Consider the following 20704-nt stretch of genomic DNA (forward strand, 5'->3'; position numbering starts at 1 on the left):
TAGTGGCTGTTAGGGAGGGGTGTTGTTTACCACTGCCAGCGAGTTACTATCTCCCCACATAAACTTCTTTAAGCTTTTTTTCCATGTGTGAAGTATATGCGAAACTTTTATTGGTAACAGAAAACTAGCTCGGATGACAGTGATAATATAAAACGAGTTTTGATATATACTGTATAAGTCAATATCAACAGTCCCTGATTACGAACGCGTGATGAAAGGGAGAGGAAGATTTGGAGCTTCCCTGGAGCATTCGAAGTATAAATTAAAGGCAAGGGGGCCACTACCCAGACCGGTTTCGACCTTTATTGAGGTCTCATCAGTGGGAGCCAGGCTTAGAAATACTAAGGTTAAAGTAATACAGAGGTAGTGGCCCCCCCTTGCCTTTCATGCATAGCAACATACATCTCCTAAAGGAGATGGGCTTTGAATTAAGGGTAAATATTAAGAATAGTGATCAGAGCTTATTCCACCTTTACCACGAGTTGCCTAGACTTGTACTACTTTACGGGTCACTTAGACTTGTACTACATGCAGGCGCAAACTTGACTTAATTGTCTGTTTGCTTACTTGGGAAATGGAGTAAAACCAGGTTTAAAATAGCTTTTCATCTTTAATATATATATATAATAACATTGAAATGTGATATTTAAAAGATATTTCTGCTAATTCACTACAAGAACTAGCTGCCATTCCGATTATTGAACAATTTAGAAGCAAAATGTAGTACTTTTTAACATTTTAATTAATCATATTTGTTTCATATGCTCTTCAATTCAGACCCTTTGGAAATATTTTTATGGATCAGAAAGACTTTAAATTAATTTGGAATGATAATACGTATATCTCCTTAACTACTCAATATTTCTTCTGAAGAATTGTTTATAAATAAATTTATTGAGTAGGTAGCTACGAAAACTATTTTTGTATAGTTCAAACGCTTTCGATTATCAACGGAATTAACTGAAGAAACGTGAAATGGACTAAAGATCTCCCCCCTACATAACCGGTTGTGAAGAAATTTAATATAATTTATAAGTAGATCGCTTCTGGTTCGCATGGTTCAGATGTCTTAGAGCATTTTCTATACGTCAGAGAAATTTGGAACAAAACCTATCCTTCATTATCTGAAAAGCGCTTGGAAGAAGAAGGGGGGGGAAATTTTTTTAAATATAACCACATCAGGAAAGCTATAATTCCCTTTCTTTTCTTAAAATTATCCTCTTCTGCCTGTACAGTTTTTATGATATGTTTATATAAGTTCGACAGCAATCATGTTTAGATAAATAAAACAAAGTACTTTTAGAAAAATGTTAAAAGTTGTATAACTAAAATATCTGCACTTCAATGAAATGTTTTCAGTATCTTATCAATGTTTAATCTGCTTATATTCATGTTAACTTTTTAATATATATATCTGGGCAATTCTTTGCATGAAAGGTCTTTGGGAATCAACAATTTCTGTCTTTCCGAGTATAAATATTTCCACTTTAATCTCCCGAAAACTCGGATTTGTCTTCTACTCTATGCTTACTGCTATCATTACTTCACTTTTGAACAAGTTGCTACCCTTTAGAGATCCCAATCCTCCCAAAGTTTAGAGTACTGTTGGATCTTCTACTCATTGTGGTCACTACATTAGATGGATGATCAAAATTGTCCTAAAAATACTTGATCCTTTACAGAGGGCTGCTAATTCCTTCAATGAATGGATTCCCGCCACTCTTTTACACAGATAATCACTTCAGCTTCATACTTATTACATATTTCCGAAGAAGTGTTCAACTGAGATGGACCCGTACTTTCTTGACTTTTTCAAAACCTATAAAAACACGAGCTGCATCTAATCGTCATTCATAATATGATCCATCTCATCGAAATCGCTTTTCCCTTCCTTCATTCATTTCATCTGTAATTCTTTGGACCAGTTATCTTCGTCCTCTAGTGTTTTTCTCAGAATTTGATACTCAGTTATGCGAAACAAAACAGAAAAATATCCATCTTTCTCTGTTCCTAGCCCATACGTACAAGTTTTAGTAACACGCACGTATTACAGCTTAAGTTGATAGAGGACCAATATTGGTTACCTTGAGTCTACTTATGCGGCTAGTGGCATTGCATTTGGCACAAAGGAATTGCTTTTCACGAAGTCAGCAAATACTACCTTAGTCTTATGTAAATAAAACTTCTAAGTGAAGTACAATTGTCCCTTAGGAACAATTTAGTATGATGACCCGTTAAATGTGTGTAAAGGATTAATAATTTTCATTTATTGATTATAGAAAGGGTAGTCGCCCACTAGAAGAAAGACTTAAGTCTTTCTTTAACGGGTTACCGAGTTACTCGATTTGTGTCACGACCAACGGGTTTTTTTCCTCAGGGAAACTGTTTTTCGTTTCATAAACTCAATAAAATTGACAGTAGAGTCCACATTATTTCAGACAAGAATATATTACATTAGGAACCAGGAGATGGCGTCGCTTGTGTGCCTCTCTTCACCGAATGCTGTTTAAAATTAGTGTTAGGCCAGCTATCTCTAGTTGGCCATGGTGGAATTTTGACTGTCCCTCACCTGAGGCTCCACGAGTTAGGGCTAAAATGGCTTCGCATACTTCCTGTGGGTCATAAAAGCATTAGCAGTTTTTTGTTTGTTTGTTTTAGTTCGACTAATAAGTCCTCCTGAAAACACACTTTAATCAAATACGTTAATAATCTAGTTAATCGCATCACTTTGAAATATTTGATTGTTTCAAAGTTTAGATAATTTAGTTTAGTTTAAAGTTTAGGACTCAGAGTAATGCTAAACAACAAATGTATACATGTACAGGGATCTATTAATATCATAAATTTCGTTTTCATGCTTTATTACACACTGGTGTTGGAAAGAACTTTGGTTCTAATGCCGTCTGGGAATTGAATCGATCTCATTCGACGGTAAGATCTGGATACAAAAGCAATTTACGTTTCTCCTCCATAAACGTTTTTATCGTTCAAAACAGAAAAACGCCGGAGAACATACTGTACACAGTTAACAGACATAATATACTGATCTTATAACCTCAGTCGTAATTCCCAACAGCAGCCGAGCTCTTATGACAGATTAATATTCATTTTTTTGTTTTTTGGTAGAGAAGTATAACTTTTCAATAGAAAATGATGAACTGTTAATTTCTCTATGTTAACTGAAGAAAACAAATGTCGAAAGGAAAGAGGTATTTCTCGCTCATTATTAAGGCATAAAATAAAATAAATTCTAATTCGCTTCCTAGAAATACATGAATTTCCTGAACTTTTCTCGATGGTTGACCATGAAAGACGCCGCCAAATGGGGCCATTAATTATAGAGAAAGTGCAGTATATAAAATTCTCGTGCCTCTTTGATGTGCTTCCGGAACGCGTGTAGGAACTATAGAACAGCTGAAACTAAGTAAGTAATGCATATTGTGAATGCCATGGTAATGGCATCTTTCAGTTACAGCGCGCCAGTTTATAAGCTTTCGTGATGCGGTTGCTTATTGGTAGTAGGAATGGATAGCTTTTCCCAAGATAGCAAACGAAGAGTAAGTGATGAAAATGCCTCACGGTATCCCATCATTAAGATCCCCTTTCTATAACGCAAATGACTAGCAGCTATTTTAAGTGAACTGTAATATAAGGAGACGTTAACAGTCAGTCCCTAAGGATTTATCTATTCTTATAAACCCCCCCACCCCAAAAATAATATTTCCGACACTTCCTTCGTTTTTATTCCTTTCTCATTTTCAGTGGTTTAATATTCCATAGAATATGCTTTGACTGACTAATTTTTAATCTATATAATACTGATGACTCGAAATTCAAAAATATATTTTAAGACCTCGTTTTGTTTTTTGTTTATTATTTTTTTGAAACAGAACTATAAATTCCCTCTAAAAAAAGCTCAAAAATTTTTAATATCGGCAGTAAAACCTTTATAGGAGCTTATTGTCAGTTCATAACTTCCTATTCAGATTCCTGCTCAAACTTTTGCCAATATAACTCAAGATTTGAGGCAAGTGTATTATGTCTGTTAAATATGTGTGTTCTTTAGGTTTGTCTGTTTTTCTGAAAAGAAAAACAGTTTCTAGTCATGTCATCTTCATATGAGGCCAATTAACTAATCTTCAGTTGAAATGTCTTTGCATACTACAGAATTCCAATTCTGTAGGATTATCTTTCTAGCCGAAGGGCAAGTGCTACGTCTGCCACTGCACTTGTATTACTAAGGTGCTTTTTATAACAGAGGTGATATTTGCCTTCTTGCCTCGAAAATTTTCAAGTTATTAACAGAGTGGAAGAAATTACTGCACAAATGTCATTAATAAATTTGTTTCCATATTTCACATCTTCATTCTACAAAAAAAGTCATTAGATACAAATAAAACATTTTCTTTTCCTTTGAGTAGAGCCCGTCTCGGACCAAATGGCATCTGACATGATCAAATATTCTGTTTCCACTATCTACAGGATAGTGGAAACAGGATTCATTAGTTATCCCCCCCCCACATTCCCCAAAAAGTATTTCTTTTCTGTGAGGAAATTATAGTAATTAATATGTCATTTGTAGGTATTTTTGAATTGTGATGTCTGAAACTGGAACCTGGTGCATCTCCCCCACCGTCAGCCTTCCTTATTCCAAGAGCCTAGATAAGGCTCTTGGAATACCTGACCTTAAGACTGGTACTATTTTATAAGTTATTATTAATAACTACTTTTCCAAAACTATTTTTCACAGAAACCATTCCTTCCTGAGCTCAAAGTAAAAGAATACAGTCATCCCTCGACTTACGTCCGTGATCCGATAAGGGAATAAATAACATTTTCGGCTATACTTTCGAACAAGACGCAAGCGAACGTAAGGTAAAGCACGCACAGTGACAACAGCGGTTTAAAACCCAGCCTCCCTCGGCAGTCAGAACGTGTCTTCAACAGTTCCTCTGTTGATTTTGTATTTGAGAAATGGGTTATTTATGTATTTATCGTTAAATATTTCGCGAAGTTTTGTGCAACATGACCCCTACACGCAAAAAACCTAGTGAAGATCATAGAAAAAGAGGCAATTGGTCTTGAAACGAAGTTGCAAATTATAAAGCAACACGAAGATAGCAAGCTCCTCAATATGATCGCACATGACTTCGGATGATCTCATTCTACAGTGAAGACCATTTTCAAAAATAAAGATAAAATCTTAGAAGCTGTGAAAGGATCTGCTTCCATTAAATCGACGATAGTGCGAAGCAACGACAAGGTCCTATCTGTGATTTGGAAAAGCTACTTGCATCATGGATAGAGGACCTGAACCAAAAGCGCATAGCCCTTAGCACTAGGACCATAACCGCTAAGGCATTAAGTCTCTTCAACATGTTAAAGGAAAAAATAGAACCCGATTACGACTACGAATTCAACGCGTCTCCCGGTTGGTTCATGAGATTCAAGCAGCGTTTTGCGCTGCATAATGTGAACATGTATGGTGAATCTGCAAGTTTCGATGAGAAGGATGCCAAGGAGTTTGTGGAAAAATTGGATAAAATTATTACGGAGAAAAATGCCAGCGGACATTCATCCACAAAACGCTAAAATCTATACATAGTTTCAAAGTTCTTAATGCCCGTATTACGATTCTGTTACAGGTAATGTGGCTGTATATAAACTGAAACCATTTGTGATATGGCACAGTGAGAATCCACGAATCTCCCAGTTCATTATCGGTGCAATAAGATAATGAACTGGGAGTTCATTATCTTATTGCTCTATAAAAATTGTTTGAGGATGCCTTAATCAACTGTTATGCGAGTGAAATAAAAAGCTACTCTGTGAAAGAAAATGTAGACTTTAAAATTTTATTAATTCTAGATAATGTTCCAGGTCATCCGTCTTATAGCAGTGATCTTCACCAAGTTCAAGGTCATGTTTTTCCCTCCAAACACTACATTGATCCCACCGATGGATCATGGAGTTCTTGCAGTGTTTAAGGCTCATTATCTACAGAGAACTTTTTTCACAAGCCATTTCTGCTACTGAAGAAAATGACCAGACTCTCATGCAATTCTGGAAAACATTCAATATTTTTCATGCTATTAAAAATATTGCTGTGGCTTGGGACGAAGTGACCTCTCAATGTATGAGTGGCATATGGAAAAACATTAAAAAGGTTAGTGCATGATTTTGGAAGTTTGTAATAGTGGGCCTAGCAAATAATCTGAATCGTGAAGTGAATGATGATGACATAATTCAACTCATAGAAAGTTCCCCTGAAAAGTTGACCAAAAGAATTGTTAGAACTGGAGGAACAACTGTTGCAGAAGAGGAAAAACAAGAAAAGGAAGAGAGAAAATAGAAACAGGAAAAAGGTAGTTAAACAATTTACACTGAAGGGTCTTGCAGAAATATTCTTTGCAGTTAGTGATGTTCTCAAAATGGCTGAAGATATGAATTCTAATGTTGAATGCTACTTAATAATAGAAACGAAAGTACATGATGTGTTTGCTTGTTATGAACAAATTTATGATGAAAACAAGAGGAATAAGCAAAGCCCATTGGACATTTTCATCAAAAAACAAAGGTTACAAAAGAAGAGCCACAGCCTGATCGTTCACTCAGGAAAGGTAATGAAGATGTGATTGTGGAGGAAGATTTGGGTGATTATTCTCCTGTTTTATAGTGGCAGTAACACACAGTACAGTTTTGTAATAAAGTTTAAAAATTGAAATCACAGTATACTTATTACGGTTAAGTCCCTAACCCCTATAACTCTGCTGATTTAATGTATCGACTTACGTCCGACTGGATTTACGTCCTGCCAGCTGGAACGGAATCCGGACGTAAGTCGAGGAATGACTGTATTAGGAAACGAACCTATGCTCAAATGATATGGATCCAAGATTAATGGTTCATTACATTCAAATATAATTATATAAACTTAATTCGATTAATATGAATATTATTTTAATGTGAAAACGTGTTTATAAGTATCGTGCATTTCTATTATGTAAAGGTAAAGTTCTTCCTCTTTATAACGCTTTTATCCCACTTAGTGCAGTATCCGCTATGATTATGCCACTGGGAGAAACCGGAACTGACTTGTTGCAGAGTCTAGTGTTGGGGGTGGACAATTTTTTATGACTGTAGATGTGTGTTCATGGTGCCGGTTTGCCTGTTCTGGGGGGCGAAAAATTCGAGTTTCCGTATGGGACCTGCTAACTCACCTTTAGTCGAAAGAGACCAAATAAAAGTTTACGTCTTGGACTGGAATCGAACCCAGGTCTTTCCGACCAAAGGGCTTCATCTATACCGCCTGACTTACGGAGGTTCTTCTATTAATTTCTTTAATAACAAAATCATAATGTCTTCCTCAATCATATGGCTATATTTGGAGGAACGTGCGACTATTTGCGTCGGGCTCGGTTTTCGCTGTCACCGGTGAAAAACAAATTGTGTGTAGGAAATAAAATGTTTTCTAAAATGGAACATCGTTGAGTGCACTGGGTCTACGTTTGTAAACATAAAATACCTAAGTTTGGCACCAGTTAGCATAACGTAGAAAGGGTAGAAGGAAGATAATCCCAGGCGTCCGTAAATGGACATAAAACATTTCGTTTAATTCATTGTAATGTAATATATTTGTTATAAGGCATGTTGTCAAAATCATATAGTTTAAATTTAAAATCGGCGAAAGATTTTTTATCGTAAAACATGATAATAAACGCGAAGCTTTTCTTCTCCATATCCAATAAAATTACTTTTATAGTAATTAAAAAGTACTTGAAAATACTGCTATATATTTAAAAAATATATTTCTTTTGAAATGCAGAATTAAGAGAAATTTTCTTTAAGATTCTTTAAGAAAAACTGTTAATGTTAGGCTGAATAGCTTGTCATGGCACAATAGTGAGCCCACTTGAGAGAAGCGTAGCATCTCCGCTATGCCCTTCAGATTATGAATTCAAATCCCACTGGAGATTTTCCATTTTTATATCGTTAGGTTAGTGATAGATGATCATTATGCTCGTATAGCGAAGCTTCAAGTTTCTTCATAAAAGACCATGTTCTAATCTTTAGAACAAATTCCAGATTATGGAATTTTCCCACTCCAAACCTTAACCAGTCTGAGAATGAAATGAATCAAAAATACAGAGAAAGACATTTAACAAGTATTATCAAGCACAATAATCAGAACCATTGTTCAACAAGTTTATAGGGTGATGATACAGCAAGGCTACATAGCCAAACTAAAATTCATTGCGGACAACGAGGTAACGATAGTCTGCACAAGTTACTGCCGGCAAGAGAAGATGCACACACAAAATTTGGTGGGTTTATTCTCACCCATTTGAGGATAATTTAAGTGCCTGCCGCTGCAAATGAATATTTGTAAAATATCTGACATTCCTATTATTCTACATGCTTTGACTTAGAGTTGCATTAAAAAATATATTTTAAATCTCTCAAATTCAGAATCCTAGTGAGAAGTAGTATTTGCATATTTACGGTTACTGCACCTCAGATAGTGTCATAGTTTATTTTATATAGGTATCTACATAGCCGATTATTACATGCCATAATTTGATTATGTCAGTGGCTATTCTTCTGCATATCGAAACTATGATTTCGCCAATTCCTCGCGATTTTGGCCAGTGTTGTGGTCTTTTGCCTGTCGTGGTATCCACTCCAGTATTTCTTTTGTCCGAGGTTGGTTTTGTCTTCGAGCAAATATGCCCAACCCATTACCACTGCAGATGTTTCACTTTTCTATGTCAAAAACTTTGGTTGGATTTCTCATGCAAGCTTTTTTTTCTTCTGAATATGAAACATCTTTCCATACTAAATTTTGCTGTTCTTGTGTTCCTTTTTATTTAATGCTTTTGTTTCCCAGCCATATGTCACTGCCGGCAAGAGAAGATGCACACACAAAATTTGGTGGGTTTATTCTCACCCACTTAAGGATAATTTAAGTGTCTGCCGCTGCAAATGAGAATGTTTTCTCCCAGTGGGAGAATGTTCTGTTGAACATTTTCATATTTAGGAATAGTGGTAATTGACTTATGCTTTAGCTAAGCATCATTCTTCTTTTAATTTCTTCCATAGTATTTTGATCCATTGGTATCCGATGTCCTAAATATATGTAATGATTCACTTGTTTTAAGTAGAATAATAGATTTTATTATTTAAAACACCATTAATCTTTCTTAACAATCAGACCATACATGAATTACATCATATCATGACTATATAATTTCAAAAATGACCACCGGATGTCGCTATATGTACATATAGTAACAAAATCATGACTGCCCATGTGAAGACAAGGGCAGACGAAAACAGCAGCGTGAACTGGATGTGTGTTTGTTTCTGGCAACAGCAAGCGGCCAATGATCTTTTTTGGTATATCCATTTGTAATAGAGCGTCCTTCAGTTTATCTATAGATTTCCCAAAGAAGAAAAAGCCACGTGTGTAGATAAATATTTCTGTGTGTGTATTTACGTATTTGGTGGCATTTTTCCCCGAAGTTAGTTATCACAGTTATAACGTTGTTTAAACATAAATATCAATAATATTTGTTTATCAACACGCATTAATGTAATCAATCCATAGTTAATGGACAGCATTTTCAGCTCCCCCCCCCCGCTCTCTTCTCGAAATCGCCATTTATAAGTTTTATGAGTACGATGGCGATCCCATGACCAAGTCATGCACAAGGTGTGCTGTTGGTTTTTCCGTGTAAAGAATGTTGTCTGAACATAGCATTAAAATAGTCAATCTGTGCCTAGTAAGAATATGCCTCCTGTTACCTGTAAAGAATCAGTTATTGGGAAATTCTTATATAGTGATGACATATCTAAGACTAACACATATAGCATAAGTTCGGAAAATATACTTCAGCATTTCTACTGTATCCAGAAATAATGACGATAGTTCTAAATGAGTTTTTCAGGAATAGTGGTAGTCCGTCCAGCGTTAATCTTTTCTATGCACCATAGATAGAAACAGTATATTTGGATGATTTATGCACATTTGGAGAACAGCAGCTTCGGCATTATCGAATTTCGGTCTGTTCATTCTTTTGTCCACATCTCCACTTTTATTAGGATTTAGTTGGATTTGTGTTCCAGGGTGAATCTACAACCATAGGGTCACGTTCATTCAGACCATCGTTTTGATGTTGACAATTTAACCTCCTTTAATCTTGGAACTAGGAAGTGATTTTTGTAGCAAAATATCTCACATAAGCTGATAGTCAAAGTTATTTCCTCAGAAAGAATACATGCGAGTTATGGCGTCAAAGTTTGTATATCAGCAGTCTAGAACTATCCTTGACAATCTTCCCAAGTCTGAACAGATTTCGGGTAATTGCAGAAAAAAAATTCAACACATTCAGTTCTTTCAGAGTTATGGAGAAAACTTGTGAACTACCTACACAGGTGCTGAGCAAAATGAGTTGAGCTCTTAGGAATGAACGAAGAGACCACTTTAGTAAAAATGCGAAAACTGGAAGCAAATAAAATGGAGAAGTAAAATAGAATGAGGATATTCAGTGTCCCTTGTCATTTTAAAACTACATAAATGAAACAAAAGTTTCGATTAGCAGAGAGTTTATGAGAATAAATCTTCGTCAGAGTTGCCCTGGCTTGTACTATTTAAAAGACACGGGCATTGCTCAGGAGACCGTATATTCGCCTTTTATTAGCGCCGTGACAGCTGTTTTTAACTGTTTATTTTTATCAGAGATCAGCAAAATCCCTGTTTAATACCATAGCAGTTGCTGTGGTATTAAACAGGGTTAAAGTTATATTCTTCATTGATGAACTCTCCATCATTTTACAGACCAAAATAAATGAAACAAGTTTCGAATTTTACCAGAGCTTTTATGAGAATCAACCTTCGACATAAGAGTTGTCTTGGCTTGTATTACCTAAAAGACACAGCCAATGCCCAGGAGCCTGCATTTTCGCATTTAATTATGATATTGATTAGGTTTCACTGGCCTTATATCTGTTTCGAACTGTTGGAGAAATCAAGAGGAATAACAATTTAGATTTTTACATGCATTATTTTTATAATGTGCGTTCCTCCGGAGTGGGTCACAACTAGGCTGGTCTCATACTCAATCTTGCGGGTCGGACCCTTCTAATTTCAACTCTGTATTCTTACGAAACTTCTCTATGCAAATAACGAGCATATGTTATGATAACGCATCACTGTTATTCTTTTTTATAATGTTAAAGTATATCATCGAAGGAAAATTACTCTATATACATTTTATTCGGATTTAAAGATTTTTTTTTTCTTTCTCCTTACAAATTTCTTTGAAAGATCAGACCACAGGAATAGTACGGAGTTAAGAAAGTCAGATATATTGAAATTCTTCGGCTATAATTTCTGAATTTTTTTTTAATTTATATTCTGGGAAGAATAACATACAAATTGATCAAAAGAAAAATAAAAGTAGAAATGAATGAAAAACTTACTATGCAAAAGTGCGCTTAATAATCTTTAGTTTCGCAATTTTTTCAACAGTTTCATATTATTTCTGTGTATAACTGGAATCCTATTTAAAAAAATGCAAACAAAAGTTTTGTTGTCCGGAAGAAATTCTAAGTGCCAATGTGCTTGGAAATTTAATGCTACTCATCGGAAACCACAACGTTATTCAGCCTTAACCCCCATTGAAATATGGATTGCTCCGAGCATAATTGATAATGCTGCCAAAGAGACTGTGCTCTCGTGCCTCGGTGTACTCCTCCTTACTCTGATGAAAGTGAGACACTTTAAGACTATCTCAGTTCGTCACACACTACTGGCACGCGCATAGTAAAAGTAGATATATATTGGCTGAGTGACTGACTGCTGTTTGTTTCGTCACCAGGTGGCCTGTCGCCTGAATCAGTGACTTTCTCTTTGTGAGAAATCTAAGTGAACGTATATTTATCGGTGTGGTAAGTAAGCTACGGGACGCTATGTAAATTATCTTCAGTTTTGTTTTGTTACCTCTGAAGGATAATGTTAAGGTAAGCGAAACATTTCTTTGTTAGGGAGGGACACGTTACATGAGAAATTCATTTAAACATTACCTGGAATGTTTAAATGAATTTCATTGTTCTAAAGAAATAAAAGGAGATCCTTTTTAAAACTTGAAGCGTTTTACATTTGATTGCGTTAAATGATAGCATATATTATTTATATTTGTCTTACGTAATTTTTATTGTTTTAAATGTATGCTATTCCAGTGGGGGTGGACTGATTTTTTAGAGGGTATCCTGTAGATACTGAGTTGTTTGTAAATTTTTAGGCATTCTTACCTAGAAAGACTAAGAATTCGAGAATGTTGTAGATTATTTCTAATACATCCTAATATCCAAATAATAGTTATTTGCCAAATGCAACGATCGCAATCTTATTTATATAATAGGCCATATAAAACTGTGTACCGTACATTGGTATAAAAGAAGTTATTTTGAAGTGCCATTCGGTAATTTTTGATGACTGTCGTGATTTGTTTATCTGACCTGATATGTTAAAAGTTATTATTCAAATAAGATTCCTGAGAGTGACTGAAAACCGATACCATTTCTTTATAACATTTCATGTGCACTAAATTTTCTTATTAGTGCAGTCCATTCAACCCAAACTGCTATAATTACTAGTCTTAAATATATTGTTATTCCAAAGCCTACCATGACAGGAGATTTCATCCAAGGTCCTACCTTTCTATACCCAGAATTGCTGAGCATATCTCACCTTGAATTTTTTTCTGAAGCGCACTCATTACCTCGGCAATAGTCTGCTTCTCCACCATGCAAAAAATCATTTGGGAGAACGACGCTGTAGGTTCCTCTTGTTCACCCATCACTCTCTTACACAATTTCTTTGCATTTTATATTTGCTTTTTTTTTTTAATTAACTGCTTGGTTGATGTCTGGTAGTGACAGCCAGGGTCACCCCTAGGAATTTTCGCCCCGTGCAAATACACGTTTTGCACCGTCGGTAGAACCGGCCCTGGTAACAGCTTTCTTGTTACTGCAGGAATCTTTGCTAATTGATGCTCAGTCGAGCGTCATAATTCGCATTCTGTGATGATAAAATAATTTTTGCGACTGGTACGAGCAGGTTTGGAACTGAGGATTTCAGGCCTGGAATGTGGGGCGTTTTTTTTTTTTTTGATGGAATTTATCAAGTAAACCAATACCTAAAACCGACAACCCGCGACTTCTGGTAGGAATAGCGCAATGAAATGATGTAAGTAGTTCCATTTAGTTCCGATAAAGTTCGGAATTGGATTACAAAACAAGTATAGATGTGAGCAAAGACAATCATAAACTTGTGCATTTCAGTAGCATTCAACTATAGCTGTTGTTATTTTTTTCTGTAACATACAATTTTTTTATCGTTTCAAACCATCGTGCCTAAGTTGGTCACTAAACATAGTCCGATTGAAATCAAAAACTGGACAAATTTTAGTAGAGATCATGATTACCAAATTTTATTCAGTTCCATTCACCCAGAGTTATTACTTTGTTTCATTTTTAAACATTTTTATCCGCTTATCCCTCTGCAACTCATTCAGTTTACTCAAAAACAATTAGCATGAGAAATTTTTAGAAAGATCTCAGATAATAAATTTCATCAAAATCCTGCAAGCCAAAATAAACAACTGTATTGAATTTTGATGCAGTTTTTGCTAAAGTCAAATACTAATAAAACTATTCTTACTTTGTTATAAATAAATTAACTCTGTTTAATTTACTGACACGTTTACTACCACATGTATTCCACCTAGATTGCGTTGTTTGTGTATTTTTTGTCATCTTTCTTTTTTATCTTACATATTGTATAATCATATCTTTCAATTGTGTGCGTTAAGCACGCACGCAGATATCAAGATAATTGATAATGACAGAATGCATGGCCCTGTCGACACGCAATTTTTCCTGTTTCAAAGTAACATTCCCGGTTAAGATCATTAGTAGATACTGTATAATTTGTCAGTGATAGTGAATCCATGGCACGTATGTTTGACACGCGAGTGATATTTGTTGACACTTGGATAAAATACATTTGCTTATTTCGCCAATGGAATAGACATATATTTCAAAAATAGAAACCCTCTCTCTGTGTGTGTTTTCAAAAATAGAAAGGTTTGGCAGTGAGGCATCCTAACGTATATTAAATATTTTTACTTAAGTAACATAAAATGGTGATGTTGCATGAGAGAGAGGTTATAGGGATAGAAATGAAAATTAAATGAGAGTACACCATTGACAAGCACAAAAACCTCACCGAATTGATTTGCATATTATAAATTAAAAGTTCCATTATGAAAAATATAGTTTGAAATTCATTAAGAAATAAAATGTATAAATACGATTTTATTATATGATGCGTAATGAAAACCTAATAAAAAAGAACAACTACGAGCAATCCATTGTTCTGTTTTGTACTGACCAAGATAATTCCGAATCTTCTGAATTGAAGATCATAAAAAAAAAGGTTGATATATTACAGCTTAGTGACGGCAGACAGTTATATAATAATAATATAACATTGACATTCGGCTGCTACTGAAAATAGAAACATATATTTGACTCTTCTGCTATGTGGTAGACACACTTTTATTATGTGGCGATTTGCTGTTTTTAGCAGGTGAATAATGAAATGACTTTCTATTAATCAAAAGAAACTTTATTATTATATATGTCAAAGAAAGTGTTTATGCTGCGATTCGAACTCAACCTGTGGATTGCAGAATAGATACACTACCTATTGAGCCAACCACGCCGACAAATTAGATGCAGCTCAAAAATTAAGTCAGTTTTAATTTGGCATTCAGACTGAAAACTATTTATTTTTATTGGTTTTAGCATAACTAGAAATGGTTTTCCCGCTACTGATATAGAATATGTTGACGAAAGTATTTGGACACATTACGTGCCATGCAAATAATAAGGGAGTGTCTACGTAAGCCTGGTAATAAAAAGTGGGATATGCTGCATGTTTTTCACTGTACCCAGTGTCAAGATCACAAGACATCATACAAAATGGTAGTTGGGTATTACATCAGTGGTTTTTCTGTCCGTGACATTGCTACCCGTCTCAGTATATCGAAATCTACCGTTGCTTATTTTATTCGTAGAAGGAAAGTTGATGGTGCTGCCACAGCAGGAAAACGCCCTGGGAGGCCACCGACACTCACTAATCGAGATCGACTAGCTCTGCCTCGGAATGTTCGAGCATCCTGCACCTCATCAGCGGTGGACCTCGCAGTCAACCTAGAAAATGCTGCAGAGACATCTGTCAGCACTAGAACTGTCCGCAGAGAGTTGCATGCCTAGATTACTACGGCAGAGCTGCTGCGAACAAGCCACGCATTACTCCCTCAACGACAAACAACGTTTGGACTGGTGCTTTTCACCCCGTTCCTGAACCATAGGTGATTAAAATAGGGTTCTGTGGAGCGACGAATCACGCTTCCAAATGTTTGATTTCTGATGGAAGTGTTTGGATCTGAAGATTATCCGGGGAACAGCTCCGGAAGAACCGCATCATTCCAACTGTCAAGTTAGGCAGATGCTCGGTAATATCATGGGGGTATTTCAGTTGGATAGCGCTTGGTCCATTGGTGGACGTGCTCAAAACCATGACATCTTATGGCTGCCTGGACAACTTCATGCTTCCAACGCTGTGGAATTACCTTAGCAGTGACCATTGCATGACAATGCTCCATGCCATACTGCACTGCGTGTCCGAGGCTGATTTCCACACACACACACACACACACACACACACACACACAAAACGTTCAAGTATCTGAATGACTGGCTCATCAGAGTCCAGGCCTCAACACCGCCTTTTGGGTCTATTTATATTTCAACTATTGGTTGAAAGAATGCCCCGAAGGGTAGTTGCTGTCATTCAGGCCAACAGCCCATTCGATACTAGAAATGTAATTAAAACGCAGTTTTTTGACCACAACTAGGTATCAAATACTTTTGTCAACACATAACCTTTAAAATTAGTAGTTTCCGTTGTACACTGCCTAGGAGGATCCAGAAGAAATTTCTTAATCGTTTTTTTCAGTGAGAAAAGTTTGATGCACTGAATGCACATTACATCTGGATGTGATATAAATGTAATTTTTCATTTCTTACTCAAATTTAATAGATCTTTCTTGAGGGGAAAGGAATCTAGCTTTCCAAATATCTGTAATTAAAAAAAAAAAAGGAAAACCAAGATATTTACCCGTGGAAAAGGAAAGCATTTTTAGGGAAAAACTTTGGTGCTTCACCCTAAATGTGAAGAGAGTGTTCTAACGTAGTGCAAGTTTGTGATTTATACGATGTTGAGAATTGTAGTTGTAATAATATCTTAAATGAAACAAGACGTGGTTTTTTGGAGGAAGATGTGATGTGTTTATTCAAAAATTTAATGAGAGAAGATAATTTCGGAATAAAGGAAAGAGCAGGAGGAAAGTACAAACACCTGGGGTACGGAAACATTGGAGAGGAAATCTGAAGAAAGGATGCCATCCATTCTTCAGATTTCCTTCAGATATTTGGCAAATAGGCTTTAATGCCATACCCGATCCTATTCCCTAGAGATTTCTAGAGTGACCATATGAGTTTCACCAAACCTTTCTGTAGCTTGTGTACGTTGATAAGTGATGTTGGCAAAGTGATCCGCTGTGGATCGAGAATGAGGAAAAATCCTTTGTCTGTCACTGATTAAGTGGTTGGCTAGATGGTGAAAAGTTTACTGTTGATGATTTTCACCATTGTATTCTATAGAAACGAGATGTGGACAGTGGAACGTTAGCTGGATTGTTGGCCTTTATCTCCCTTCTGTGGAGATGATAGAATATAGGCCTTGTTTCCATGCTATACAAGAAATTTTATGAGTATGAAAGATTGAAAACCGGATATAAGATGGATTAATTCTGGAGCACAGTTGGGAATACTGTCAGGATAAGCAAAGTTGTGGGCACCCAAGTTGTTCAAGATTCTTCGCTTTTTTTTTTTTTTTGACGAAATACTAGAGGAAGCGCTCATTGAGCTCTTCCTAGTATTTCATTGAGGGGGGGGGGTATTCCCTTACTGCTGTCAGTGTAACAGTTGGAGAAGAATGACCGATCTTGAAGGCGGATCATTCTTCTTCAGCATGTGGTCAGCCTTTTTCTTTAGATGATATTATCGTAATGCTACCTGAAAATAAGAGATGAAACATAGATGGGCAGAAGTACGCCTGATGGCCTTTGGGGGGGGGGGAGGCTCGACTGTTGTTTGAGAAGGAGGTAAGCTTTCTGTACTTATTACTTTCAGAATCCCCTTTAGATATGCATGTTATTTTTGTAGATGTTGTGTCATACAGTATAATCTGAGTATTAAGCTGGAGTTTTGGTTTCAAGTAGTCTGTGTGATATGTTGCATTTTTTTTTCTCATTGGAATACTTGGAAAACCCAAGGTTTTGAGTGAAACATGGATTGAAAGTCTTCATTCTGGTAAGAATTATATTTAGTTATTTGGTTGGGGTATGCGTTTGGATATTAGAAAAATGAAAACAATTAGCCCAAGGAAAGGATTAGAAATCACTGAGATCATCCTCTTTGGTATTGTTATAGTACTGGAGGACACGAGATGGATTATTTTGTTAACGCATGCTGCAGAAAATGAAATGTCAAGATTATTGTATTACCTATAGTAGAGCTCACATCCACAGTATGAGAGAGTGGATAGTAAATTTCTCAGCATATCTGCCAGCTTTATTAGTAGAATTGGAGAACAGAAGCTAGTTTGAGTTATGAATGATGATGTCTCCCAAGGAAGACGACCTCCCCGTTTGGTTATTTGGAATGCAGAAGATCAAACTTTCAGTACATAATGTAGACGGCCAAGAGTGGATATCAGCATTTGTGGAGAGAGAAAAAATGGATGCAGGCGAACGGGAAAAGGAAATTCTGAATCAGAGCAGATCGGAAAAAAAATCAAGAGTTGGCATTCTTTGATACGGGATGTTAAATCAGAAGAATGTATATGTTAGTCCCTGCAAACAGAGATAATTTAAGAATCTCGGGCGGAAAGCAGTCGATCTGTCAGTGTGGCCAGTGCCCTAAGTAATGCATTTGGGCTCAGTGACCCCCCCCCCTCCCCTTCTCATTTTTTAACTCTTGTAGATTTATATAAGATTGAATATATTGCATTCGTTGATGGATAGTTAAATTTTACATAAAAATATTGCACCTCGTATTTAAGAAATCCCAGAATGTTTATTTTCAAGTTCGTTTTGGGGTTTACCCTTCTCATTTGTCCATCAATTACTGTTGAATTAATATTCAATAGTCAATCATTCTTAGCAGTGGACTGATTTCTCGTTTTTAATATTTGTAAAGTAACATCTATTGCTTACTCTAAACTTGCTAAAATCTCTAGTATATTTAAAGATAAGTTGTGCATGATATATAGTAACTGTTAATTTGCCTTTTTTTTTAATCCATACTAGACCTCATTTGTTCTAATGTTGGCACTGGCAAGTTCTAGTAAATTAACGCTTGTTAATCTCCTAAATGTCTTTGAAGGATCGATTGTAAATTGACACTAAGATAAAATACTCTGTTTCATTTAATTAAATTAAGTTTTGTGCAGTATGAAATCATCTAATTATTATGTTTGATTCCAAGACAGTTTAACTTTTCCTGATTTTTAATCAATTAAAATTGCGTTGCAATCAAGCACGATAAATCAGAAAGTTTTCTTTAAAAATACGTAGATATTTACCAATAACACGTTTGATATTAGTTACATGGTTTTATTAATTTTAAAACACACTGCGCATAAATATCTACGTATTTTTTTTAACGAAAACTTTCGTAAGCATAAATTAGAGTAAGAAATTGGGTAAGAAACCCGCTTTACAAATGCGCATTTTCTTTTGGTCAACTGAAGATTATATTTCTCATGTCAACTGGAGACCAAGGAGGGAGGGAAAGAGTGAGTATAGAAGGCAACATGAGATTTTTTTTATGTTAAAACCCACCCACGAAAAGTGGTAAACGTATCTTATATCTAATACCACTGGTGGACTAAAGGGTAGACGGTAAAGATCGTTCTCCAGTTAGTACCTAAAGAGCAAATACGAGACTTTTTCAGGCCATCTCGTGTCTCCAAAAAACACAGTGGTGGTTTCGCACTTCATTATCAGTGGTTCTAACAGGCACTTAAGCGCCCACGACTTTCCAAATATTCTTGGATTTATTAACCGTAATTTAAGGATAAGGTGGTTTAGCCCTATGCCTCCCAGAGTGTCCTATGTCTGTAAGATGCGTGTTCACGGGACCGGGTTTGCCTGTTCTGGGGTACGAAAAACTCAAGGTTCCTGGTGAAAACCCTACCTCCGTCTGTCGAAAGGATCTTGCACCTATCCTCTTCCATAGTCCTTAATGGATCTTTGGGTCACTCATGGCTGAGCGATGAATTAGGACAGATGGCGCCCATCTCCCCTTCTGTCTTCGTCTATATATCCTATGGCTGTATCCTGTATGTTCACGGGTCCGGTTTGCCTGTTTGCGGGATGAAAACCCCCAGATAAACTGGGGGAAAAACCCTGCTGTCCACGCCCAAGTCCGGCTAACTTGGCTATGGCTGAGGAAGATCCTTAAGCTCCTCACGTCTCCGATGAGAATCGAACCTAGGACACTCCTTCCCCTGGCATATGGTTGCGAAGCGCACAGCCACTAGGCTACCCGCGCGGACATCTTGCACCTAGTTACAAAAATTGTCTTCTAACTAAAGATTTTCATAAATAGCACATTCTACGATGTTATTCGAACCCATATATCCTTTTAGAGATCAGATATTGCTGTCCATTCGTCCACTCAGGCTAGTACAGGACAAATATCTATTTCATAATTCCCCTTCAAGGATCAGAAGTGACGAACAATGAATATGAGCCCCTCTGCTTATTTTTCCGAACATAACTCCCAATATTTACCCCAAAGTTTATTTATATAAATAATCGTTTCCTTAGTCGGTTAAAATAAAGAACTTTCAAAATGTTCCTCTGTAAGCTGATGACGAAATTTATTTATTTTTATTAATGTTTTCACTTTTCGATATACAAACTCGTACAAGTAATATACTTCTAAAAAAGCGATCAAGATCTGTTTTGCAAATTTATTGTTATACCTCCATAGAGTCAAAAGACTCATCGCGCGAGGTCTCTCTCACACACAGCTCATCATACCTTGACTTAAATGCATTTACTGTCTCTCTGCACTCACCACACTTTCAGGCAAGGCATTCTAATCACCCACCACTCATGCGAAAAATCTACTCCTCATCCCCTTGCTCACACCCACCTTATACAACTTCTAGGGATGGCCTGTTGCACCCCCCCCCTTCCCCCGTTTCCAGACCTGTGAAAAATCTACATTTTATAATATGCGAATATTTCATTTCCTATAAAGGTACTATAAAATATTTGTGTTCTTATATTTTCTCTATAGATGGATTTGAAGGATTAAAATATAGAATATAGTTTTTTTCCTGGTGTTCTTCATTTAGATTTAAGCGAGCTTATTACTTTAGCTCAGAAGCTAACGATTTGTTTATATCGGCTGACATACATTTGCGCTAATAAAAAAAAAATAATAAAAAAAAAGATGACTTTTTACTCTACGCAAACCGAATAAAAGCAATTGGGTA

At 36.2% G+C, this 20704-nt stretch overlaps 1 protein-coding gene across 1 annotated transcript in view; it reads left to right on the forward strand.

The window, feature by feature from the left end:
* The window catches only part of LOC150106422 (uncharacterized), a 766385-nt gene that overhangs the window by 126909 nt on the left and 618772 nt on the right, over positions 1-20704 (forward strand). The window contains exons 14-15 of the mRNA XM_090392993.1: positions 3987-4027; positions 11919-11949. Coding sequence (XP_090249119.1) covers positions 3987-4027; positions 11919-11949 — 72 coding nt within the window. The remainder of the gene's footprint in view (positions 1-3986; positions 4028-11918; positions 11950-20704) is intronic.

Source organism: Typopeltis vanoorti, chromosome 5 (genome assembly GCF_054136105.1).
Source record: "Typopeltis vanoorti isolate ZY-2024b chromosome 5, IOZ_Tvanoo_1.0, whole genome shotgun sequence".
Classification (NCBI taxonomy): domain Eukaryota; kingdom Metazoa; phylum Arthropoda; class Arachnida; order Uropygi; family Thelyphonidae; genus Typopeltis; species Typopeltis vanoorti.